The sequence below is a fragment of the Lupinus angustifolius genome, chromosome LG11, assembly GCF_001865875.1.
Source record: "Lupinus angustifolius cultivar Tanjil chromosome LG11, LupAngTanjil_v1.0, whole genome shotgun sequence".
NCBI lineage: Eukaryota > Viridiplantae > Streptophyta > Magnoliopsida > Fabales > Fabaceae > Lupinus > Lupinus angustifolius.
Genome location: NC_032019.1, coordinates 6,261,215 through 6,273,104, shown reverse-complemented (window position 1 = coordinate 6,273,104; position 11,890 = coordinate 6,261,215). Strand labels below are relative to the sequence as shown.

The 11,890-nt window shown below is 28.8% G+C and overlaps 1 protein-coding gene across 1 annotated transcript; it reads right to left on the bottom strand.

Annotated features, from left to right (window-relative positions):
- Positions 477–4,025, bottom strand: LOC109359465 (transcription factor bHLH30-like). The gene is made up of 3 exons (XM_019604138.1): positions 3,805–4,025; positions 2,996–3,575; positions 477–1,025 (listed from the first exon to the last, which is right to left on the bottom strand). Exons 2-3 carry the CDS (start codon positions 3,554–3,556, stop codon positions 564–566), a joined length of 1,023 nt encoding a protein of 340 aa, XP_019459683.1. The 5' UTR covers positions 3,557–3,575; positions 3,805–4,025; the 3' UTR covers positions 477–563.

The window sequence follows — 11,890 nt, the reverse complement described above, 5'->3', positions numbered from 1 at the left end:
CATGACGATAATTCTATCGTCACAATTTCATAGTACTACTAATAAGAAAAACACAGCTGCAAGAAAAAAACTTTAATACAAAACAACACTACATTCAATGCCTCATTTTCCATGTTAGGATTTCATATAAGTTTTCTCTTACCACGAAAAAGATCCTTCCCATTTTTTCCTTACCAGTTACCAACACTAACCCTTCTCTCTCACTTTGTCTCTGTCTGGATTCAGTTCAAGAGCAACAATTACACATGTACAAATTAAAGAACCACATTATATCATTATACCTCACACCTTGCTTCATGATATTGATAGATAATGATGCTTCCTCGCCAATATAATGAAGATAAATAAAAAATTGTGCTGAAGATAATGCAAATTTTTACTATCTTCAACGACAAAGGTAGGATTTTTTTAGTATACCATAAATAAATAAACCACACCCACAAAAGAAAAATAAAATAAAATATAAAGCAGATGATGATTAAAGTGTTTGAAACTTATACCATAATACTAAGATATAGATAGACATGTCTTCAATTGGAGAATAAAATTCATGAAGACCTTTGTTAAAGGATATTGATATTATTAGTCCTTTGCCTCTTAACATTCCCAGAAGCAGATTCATCCCCACCATTCTTCTCCATTACTGCCTTAAGTGCTTCTTGTATTGAACTAATACAATACTGTTGTTGATGCTGCATGCATTGCTCTCCACTGCTACTTGAATCCTCATTATCTCCAGTGATGAAAAGCACATTCCTCACTCTCCCACCAAGGGTTGTGATTTCTGCTTTGAGGGTTCTCAACCTTAATGCTTTCAACGTCTTGATGAGTTCAGGTAAAAGATCTGACCTATCTTCACAGCATAGTGAGGCTTTGATCACAAACTTACCTTCCTCTTCAGCTGTGTCCACTGTTAACTCATCAGACTCGGTAGGCACTGGACTTGTTTCTGCTATCAATGAAGTTTGACGCTTCAGTTCCTTCACATGCTGAATCACTTCTGCCAGCAATGAAGCTTTATCTGTCTACAAAAACACAAATAAAAAGAAAGTTCAGAGATTAGTTAATCAATAACACGTGCTTATGGTAACTAATAGTAAACCTAATTCAGATTATAAAGGAATCACAAGTATAAACTGTCTACGAATTTTTCTTTTATTACATTCCATGAACACGAATTAATAAATTATAATATGTCAAAGTTTTTTTTTAAATAATGTGTTTAATATATCAAGAAGTGACATACTAAGATGTTAATTGTTAAGTATCATTTCATTTATTTCATTTATTCATTAATGGGTGTTTGTGAGCATATAATATAAAACTCATAAAATACTAAGATATATAGAGTCTGGTTGAGATTATTTCAGAGAGAAGTAATTGTTACTCAAAAACAATAGTTTATCAACGAGGGACGGATTTTCTAAAAAAAATGTATTCTACATTTCTACAGTTGTATTCTGGTGAAAAATTACTAAATTTTGACATTAAAATTATCAAATAATAAGATAATAAGGAAATTTTAGAATATAAATCAAACAAAATCTTATTAAGAAAAATACAAACACGTCTTTAACATGTCGAAAACTTCAAAGAACTAAACCTATTAATAGATAGTACTTTTTTTATTTATGTTTCATTCCTTTTTAAATGAACAATGTGTGAGAATAAATGGTGGGGTTCTGAGGTTGATTATGAGGTTGGTAGGTTATAGCATGATGATTATGGAATGGAACTAGTATGAGATAGGGTATGCGTGTGTGTATAACTGACAAGGATGCTACTTTGTCTCTCAGGCTTTGTTTCCTTTTCACTATCAAGCTCAGTTTGACTGATCAATATTATCAGGCAAAACATTTTCAGGTGCAACTTTTTCAAGTGCTCATTGGTTCCTCTTTATCAAATCAACCAAGCGACATTAAAGCTAATACCCTCTTTCTCTCATCTTTAAATACTTTTTCTAGTATTAACCACCTCGGTACAACCACATAGATACAGAAAAGTAATGTGTAAACAAATAAGAACTGGTAAATACAAAAAGGAAGAATGGTGATAAACGAAAGCCGGCAAACCAATGTGATTTATGCACTCACTTTGCATTTCATTTCCTAATGGTTATGAGATTTGGTTGTAGTCTTGTAGATATATCAGACCAATGTAATAGGTAGAATCTTAGCAAGATTCACAAGTACTCTTAATTCAAAAGCTACAATGAAAAAGTATACCCCATACAGCATAACTATAATTAGTTGCTATTAATATATGTTATATTTCCACAAACTTAAATCATATCACTAAATAAATTTTTATAAAATGTAAATTAATCTTTCCCATCCATTAATTAGTGATAATATACCATCAAGATTATTTGTCTTAAATGAGAAAATTTGAACATCAATAGATATATAATTAAATAGCTTTAATATTCATATTTTAAAGAAATATACTACATAAATCTTGATATATATAAATGGAATACTAAATAATTTTGGACATTTATGAAATTTGATATATGATATCTATACGAAGGAATTTTCTAGACAATAGTTGATTTAACTAAATTTATTTTATATTAAAAGTTACTAGTAATGTGAGAAATTTCTATACAATAGTTTATTTAACTAAATTTATTTTATATTAAAAGTTATTGGTAATGTAAGAATTAACATAATTTAAATTGGTGTAAAGGAATTATAATCTTATCATACTCAGCAACAAATATTGTAGGCCTGATCATAGAGGAAATCTTATGAGAAATAATAGCATTACCTCTATTTCAAAAATATAAAATTTGGGTGGAAAATGATGTACTTAATCTTTTGAAAATTCAGATATTGTACTTGGTAAATATAAAAAAAAATCTATTTTTGAATGTCTAAGTTATTAGCCACGTTAGCATGAGCCTTAATTAAATTGTGAAAACTCACAATTTAAATATCTGAAAATAGGTTTGTCCAGAATTAGATTATTCGATGATTAATTACATAACACTTACTTTTGTTGTGTTGGGCAACAAGCTGCGAAGCTTGGCAAGATGGTTATTGATTCTCTCTCTGCGTCGCCTTTCAGCTTCACTGTGACTCTTGGACTGTGCAAGAGCCTTAGCATCCATGATTTCTTGAGCAGTCATCTTACCCAACTCAGCATGGAGTCCAAAGGGAACTGAACCTGGTTGAACCATTGGTCCAAGTGTATCAGACAGTATCCTAAGATGATCAGAAGAACCCTCATGATATGCAAACTGAAGAGAAGGAACCCTTCTGTTGATAAAGTTTGCATAAGGTGAAGGCACCGAAGGAGGAACAAGAAAATGGTCTTGGTCTCGAACCAGGTTCGGGTTGAAGGAGTGAACCGGTGGCATGGACAATGGAGAAATTTCAGATGGGAACATTAACCCTCTTCCTCCTTCTACAAAGATATTATTCATATCATTGCTTTGTTGATGATTATGCATCTGTTGTTGTTGTTGTTGAAGGAGTAGTTGCTCTTGATAGCTTTGAATATTGTTGTTGTTGATAGCTTTAGAAGAAGATTGCCCTTGATCTTCCTTTTTCATCTCCCTCTATGCACTCTATCTGAAGAATATCCAAACTCCAAAGCTTTATATATAGGAATAAGTTGAAGCTAAAGGAGAAAAGAAAGTTTGAGGTTTAACTGTCACAAGCTTGAGTAGATTTTAACTCCTTTTCTTTGTCTGATATGACTTCAGAAAAAGGAGAACGGGAAGTTTTTTCACAAGGAATAAAAATGAAAAGACATCATGGTTAATGAAAAATAGGAAGGAAAAAAAGGCATAATACAAACCTTCCTTGATGTGTGATGAGTACTGATTATGGTCTTGAAATTCTTTCATTTCATGCTGAGGATCAATCACTTACTTTGGGTCTTTCTTTCTCTCTCTGCCTTAATCTGAAATATTTTTCACTTGGTAGGTTTTATTTCTGTGACAACCTTTGTGGATCGGAGGGTATAAGGTAATGACCCTTTTTATCCTTTGCCTTCAAAGGAGCTTTCCTTTTCCTTTGTGTTTTGTTGCTGCCTTTTTGGATTATTAGTTTTATTCGTTTTATTCTTGCTCTTTACTCTTTCTCTTCTTCTCTCTACACTTTGCAGCCTTCACCCCACCACCCTCTAGAATATATAGAGCCTGTTTGAGTACTACTAGTCCCCTTTCCTTTCTTATTGTGGCATTAATATTATCTTATACTCATACACTATAACTATAACTATAACTATAACTATATATATATATATATAAGTAAAACAAGTGAATAATAAATAATATAATGAGTATCTATAAATTTTTATAATAACAATAAATATGTGTTACAGTATTGGTCAAAATACAATAATTTAAAAGCTTTAAAAACATATGTTTTACATAATGTATATTTCTTATATCATTCCATGTAGCTTTCAGGGGTGTTAGTGTGCAGTATCTTCTATGCAAAACAAACATATTTTTTGAATAGTAAATATTGATAAAACATGAAAGATGAATGAATAATAATCATGTTTAAAACTCATACATTATGTATATAATATTGGTCAAAATACAATAATTTAAAGGCTTTAAAAATATATGTTGTACATAATGTATATTTTCTTAAATTTAAACTACGGTATTGACATGTATATTATCTTATATCATTCCATGTAGCTTTCAGGGGTGTTGTGTGCAGTATCTTCTATGCAAAACAAACAATATTTTTTGAATAGTAAATATTGATAAAACATGAAAGATGGATGAGCAATAATCATGTATAAAATTCATATACTATGTATATTTTTCTCTCTTACAATTTTATAATTGGTGAAAGAGAAAAAATATATGTACTCATAAGTAATGTGAGAATTTTATACATTGTTGGTCTATCATATACCATTTTTAATTATCATTAATTATTCAAAAAAATAATATAAATAAATAATGGATAATATAGTAACCGTGGATAAATATTTATAAAGACAATACATATGTTACAATATTGGTCAAAATACAATAATTTAAAAGCTTTAAAAACATATGTTGTACATATATAATGTATATTTTCTTAAATTTAAACTATAGTATTAATATGTATACATTGATAAAGTAAGAGTTTTTTTTTTATTTTTTATTATTCATATATTAATAATGATTGACTCTTAAATAGAAGTAATACAAATGAATAATGTATTGATTATGTTAAATTATATACCACTTTAAACTCTTAAATTATATACCACTTTTCACATCTCATTCACATTATATGTGTCACTAAACAATTTGGAAACTATAAATCAATTTACAAGCATATTACTTTCATCCAAGTCAATGAGAAATTATATAATTGTTAACAATATTAATACTAATGTCATATCCTTGTATCCAAACTAGGGTGTAAAAATTCAGTTCGGTTCGGTTTTTCATATATTTTAGTGACCGAACTCATAAAAAACATATGATTCAGTTTCGCTCATTTAATCGCAAATTTAACTATAAGAATCGAACCGAACCAAACCGCTCTTGAATGGTTCGGTTCTGTTCGGTTCCACGTTTTTTCATTTACTTTTTTTTTATAAAAAATCTTCCATGAATTGAAAATTCAAAATGTATTATAAGAGATATTGTTTATCTATAAAAGAATAAACATTACTACTACTAATATAAAAAATTATGAATCATATATAACAATAAAATTCATGATAAGTAACATATATATAAATTAGTAAAATATATAATAGTTACATTTATAACCTTGCATTTCATAATTAGTAACATATGTAACAAAACATGTATAACAATATATGATATATGTTAGTTTCAAATTCAATATCACAAAAGTTGTAAATATGTTTCAAATCATAAGACACTAGGAAACAATTTTGTAACTAATAACATATATAATACTAACTTAATAATAATTTAGTAACATATATAACATTACAACTCACACAAAAATTGATAATTTAAGCTAGAAAATTGGTTGAAGAATTTAAACAATAATAAAATATTATTCCCCTAATCCATTGTATATATTTCTTTAATATGCGGTTCGGTTCTAATGGTTCCTAAATTTCTAAAATCATAAACCGAACCGAACATAAACGGTTCCTTAAAAAAATAACCGAACCGAACCGCAAAACCGAACCGAACCACATTTTGCGATTTGGTTCAGTTCGGTTTCACGATTTAAACCAGAACCACCTACACCCCTAATCCAAACCAATGTTCATGTCATATTCTAAATTTCTATCAATTTATGCTTGGGTTACACATTGCATCAAAGCCAGTTAGTAAATGTGTGCTTTTAAGAATCCACTAGCAATTAAGATCCTACACCATGATGTTGCGAACAAGTCATTATGATATTTCACTTTTTATATCAAATGAGATTATCATCTCCAACATCTAGATAGATATTGACAACACATATCCTAAAACCTCACTCAACACTAAGGCCCTATCTACACATTGGTCCTAATCCAATACATAAACTTCTAGAGTTCTAGATCCAACACATATATGGTCCTGATCATAGTTCCGTCATTTTTCTTTCTCCTTCAACTTATCTCTCACATGTTTCCTTCTCCTTCAACTCATCTCTCACATGTTTCCTTCTCGTTCACCATCCTTTATCATAATTTGGCATATGGGCTAATATCAATTAGCTATGATACCATTGTTGGTACAACAGAAGTGATAGTTGCACAACATTGGTCATAAACAATTAAATAAGGGACATAAAAATAAATAGAATATAAGAAGACTAGAGAATTTTTTAACGGAGTTAGGTCAATTGTGTCTATGTCTCTGGGAGCATTGAGCGACTACAGATATATTATTCAAGAATATAAGGATTACAAGTTTTATCACACTCATGAGCCCAAACACCCATGAATGTTTCTATTTGGTGTGGTACGGTGCAAGTAATAACAAATGACATGAGTCTAATATATAACATTGATATTATTATCTATTCCAATTTTAGGAAATTTGAAGTTTATATAATAATATATTTCAAGCATCTCGATAATAATAAATAAAATTAAGTGAAATTACTTATACGATTTAAGCTCTTTTTGAAATAACTAACTTATAATTTAACTGAAAGCTTATAATAATTAATATTTTTGTCAAAATATAAACAAGTTTAATTATTTTTATAATTTTCAATATTACTTCTAATTGAAATAATTATAATTATTTGTATGTTCCCTCCTGCTCCCCCAATGATCAAAACATTGCAACACACATTATAAGTTTGTTGATTAGTTAATTTTACTAAACACTTTTAGTTTATTGAGCAAGCTTATCAATTTTTAATCTTTAGGCCAACTTTTCATGTTACAAATTTACAATCGACTTTTGTGTTAGTTGTTTAAAAATTGCTAATTCAATTTAGTATAACTCTGTTATTTTACCACCATCGCTCTATTATGTTGGAGTGGCAAAAAGAAATGAGTTTCTTCACATTAGCTGAGGATAAGATAATGAAAAATATTCTTACATTGAAAAGTAAAAGTTCAATATTTTAAGAGCTAATAAATGGATTTAACATGTATATTATGATAATGTAAATGTTCCTATATTGTAAGTATATTATCCGTAATTCATATATTAATTATCATTGACTCTCAAATAAAAGTAATATAAATCAATCATGAATAATGTATTGATAGTATAAATTTTTTTGCACTAATGATACATAAATTTTAAACTCTTAATAAATCTACTTGGTCCAGGTCAAGAAAACTAATAAACAAATGTGACACTAAAGTTGATCTGCCAAAGGCGTTGTATAATCTCCAGCATAATCTCATAAAGTAATATTAATTTTTGGTTGCTTGTGATTGGTTATAATGCATAGTTGTATACTATAATTACACTAGCTGTGTGAGAGAAAGATGAGGACTGGAAGCACAAGCAAAAACAAAGTGAACACACAGCACAACACACAGATTGTCGACCGACCAAGGACCAAAAAGGCTGAGTTATCATCATCATTAAAGCTAAACGCCTAAACTTTTTTTTTGTTTTCAATTTTCAATTTTTTATATTTTCAGTTTTTTTTATACAATAAATATATCTTCTCATATTTTTTAAATAAAGAACTAATTATTTTTAGGTGTGTAATTGTCCCTCTGAATAAATATCGTTTACAAAATTTAACTTGATTTTACACAATTAGACCAATATCTTATTGGTTTTCACTTTTATTAATACCTCATTTTTAAGGGTGATTTATAGCCTCTTCGGGCTCTTCCCTTTCCTTTTTAGCATTTCCTTTTCTTTCCTTCATATCTCGGTCAAGTCCCCACGTTCTTCAATGCTCTTGGCTATGTCCATGCCACCCTTTCTACTTCCCTAAGACCATGTAATCATTTTGTCTTGGAACACACTCCATCCTCACCCTTCTCCTCACAAGTGTCTTGGTTTTAGTTGTAGTAACTAGGTGTGTTTGTGGCTCTCATTACCCTATCTTTTTGGAAGGTCTATAGTAAACTTGAGAATATATATTATCAATAGTTTTCCACTAGTGGAGGTGGTCCATGGGTGAAGGACAACAGGAACAATAAACAAGAAAAAAAAATAATGTATTGCGAATGCTTTACTTTTTTTTACCTTTTGATGAAGAACATTGTTATAGGAGAGACTAACACTATGTTTGGTTGTATAGAAAACAAGAATAAAGAAAAGAGGAGAAAAAATTCATCTTTCACCCTTTGACTCCAAAATTAAATAGGGAGGAAGGAAAAAATATGTATGAATTCCACAAAAATCTTTTCCTCCCTAAGTTGGGAAGAAAATAAAGGAAGGAAGAAAAACCATCAAAAATTCTAAATTTGCCCTTCATCATGAATTGAAAAAACAATAATCTAGGTGAAAATAAATATAATGTAGTAAATTTCTTTGTTTGCATTCATTTTTATGTGAAATTAGTTAACTTAATTTTATTTTTATTGCTTTTGAGCTTAAAAATAAATAGTAATTATGTATTTATGTATGCTAAAAGATGAATTGAAAAGAAAAAAGAAATATCACTACTTAAAATTATCAACAAAGTAACAAATAATAAATAAATTAGAAAGACAAAACACAAATATGTAGAAGTGGAATGATTAAAAATATAAAAGTGATTGTCGAAAATCAGTTATATTTTCTTCTAGACACACTATTGTGAAAAGGATGTATGTAAAATATTAATGACTTTCTTTGAATTTTATAAACAAATATTGTTATTGAGCTTAGATTATATTTACTTAAAAAATATTAATTAATATTATTAAAAATAAATTGTTTAGTTACATAACTTAAAAATTAGATATCTACATAATTATATAGATATAATGAGGTACTTATGTCATTTTCAATACATTATATATAAATGTATTTTTCTTTTCTCTCACTTTCCTTCCATTTTCAATTATACCAAATAATAAAATTATCATCTTATTTGCTACTATTTTTCTTTCCTTCAATTCTCTTTTCTTTCACTTTCTTTCCTTCAATTCTCTTTCCTTTCACTTCCTTTCCTTCTACTTTCATTCCAAAAACAAACTTAACCTAATGGATCAGCATTCTTCATTACCTTCATATTTACGTGGACATGCAGTAATGCCTGTCTTTAAAGATAAACGTAGCTTCAAGTTTAATCTAAATTAAGTATGGATCAGTGTTTAGCTCTCTCTTGCCACTATAATCATAACAAGACATCATTTTGCACATGAAATAAGATGAAACTTTCAAATATTAAATGAATTTGATTTGCATTTGAGATTTGACCTTTGAATACGTCAATTTACAAACCATTACCGTACATGTTAGTAATTTTTCTTTCACAATGAAACAAAAAAGGAATTAATGAAGCAAAAAATAGATGTAGGATATCAATTACTACGCAAAATACATATTCTCTTAAATATCAAATAAACCAATAATTGCGTGTCTATACAAAGAGTAATACCAACACCCCCACCCAATGATTTTGTAATAACGTTTGGCTTTCTACCTTCTAAAAGAAGAAAAAACAAGGATGAAAGTGGTAACTTTGGGTTGTAAATTATTATAAACCATATATGACTTTCTTGGTAGCTTTTGTCTTTGTATTTTAATTTAATCTATAGAGATGACTCAGAGTTGGGACTTGGGAGAGAGAAATAGCAAAAGACAACCAATAATATGATTTTGTATAATTGTATTATATAAAAGAATTAATATTTATACATTGATAGTGCAATTGTTTTTTATATTGTCAGTAAATTAAACTCTTATATAAATTATTGACTTTCAAACAAAAGTAATACAAATCAATAATAAATGATGAGTTGATAATGTAAAAAACATTATACTGTCAGTGCATAGTTTTTTAACTCTTATATAAATGGGTATGTGACGATTTTTATATAATTTGTTATAAGAAAACAGAAGATAATCTAAAATTCTCTTGAAAAGAATACTAAAAAATTGCGTTCCTTTGGGATGGTTGGTAAGATAGTGTCCACTAAGAATGTTAGAACTTGAAAATGCAGCACAACACAAGGGAATAATAGATGTTTCCAATTACTTTTAACAAGTTGCACAGTATTCCAAGCTCTTCTATTTTGAGCTCCACATCTGGATGATCTCCTTCGAGAAAATATTTACACTCGTGACAGGAATACGTACAAGTTTTATAAAAATTTGGAACAAGATTAAAAAAAAAGCACATTTTCATGGAAAATCTAGTCAATGTGTGTTGATAAGAAAGAAAATGGTGTATTCATATAGAGGTTTAATTTTGTTATAAATAACCTCATGGACGATATGTATAATTAAAACTGTTTAACTCTCTAGCTAGAATGATCAAAACTATTTTTGCTAGAGAGTTAAACATAAAATTGATTAGTATATCATTTTTCAAATGAAACTTTACTTTGATTGAAATTTTTATCATATGTTTTTCACAGATTAAAAATATCCTATTACAATTTCCATTAAATTTAGATATATGTGTTTGAGTGCACAAAAAAGTATTTAATTCAATTTTAAGTTGAAAAAATTGAACTTGCAAATAATGTTGATCTCTTCCTACCTTAGAAGTATTCTCTGTTTGGATGATCTTGTACGAATGTACCATGTAGCTGGTTTAAGCTGCAACCTGGTTGTTCCAAAAAGGTTAGCATTGTTGGTTTTGATTCTCAATTTAGGGTTTGTTTGAGAGTTGAATTTTGGAGGAAAATGAATGGAAATGGAAGGCTTGAGACTCATCTCACAAATGTATTTCATAGCTCACAAGCTTTCCCTTCCCCTTCAAAATCCAATTCTCAAATGACAATAGGTAAAAAAATAAATCAGCAGGGTGATTTTAGTAGCCCTGGCTTAAAAGGCAAGTCATAGAACTCTTCACCGGCAAAGTCTGCAAGCTAAATGACACGGTTCCATAAGCACCTAAGCAGCATAGTCATCAAAAGCAAAAGGTAAAACGTATAAATCATTAAGCCTAGACACATAACATTTCCCTATTCAACATTTTAGAGTTGTTGATAGAGATGGAAAGATAACTTATTTAATTATTATGAGTTTAAAATTGGTTCATGCTGAAAACTGCAGTTAGTTTTTACTTTTACATATGACATATAAGTTTATATATTATTGGTTTCTCACATTTGAATTTTGATATTTTTTTGACGAGTAAAGAAATTTATTCAAAAGTTAAAATTAGGAGAACAAGGTACTTCTATCAACATATTTAATTAAGCAATACAATTAAAGAAATAGTGGGTTCAACGCTCACTCCACAAAAGAGAAATGAAAAATAGGAAAACAAACATTGAAAAGATTTAAGGAATGCATAAGGATTAAATCTATTACCTCATCAATATGAAACTAAGAGTTCTCAAAGACGATTTTATTTTTGACAAACTA

Coding starts and splice junctions, on each gene's coding strand:
- LOC109359465 (XM_019604138.1), bottom strand. CDS start 3,556: ATGAAAAAGGAAGATCAAGGGCAATCTTCTTCTAAAGCTATCAACAAC. Junction 1,026..2,995: donor TGTTGCCCAACACAACAAAA/GTAAGTGTTATG, acceptor GTGTTTTTGTAG/ACAGATAAAGCTTCATTGCT.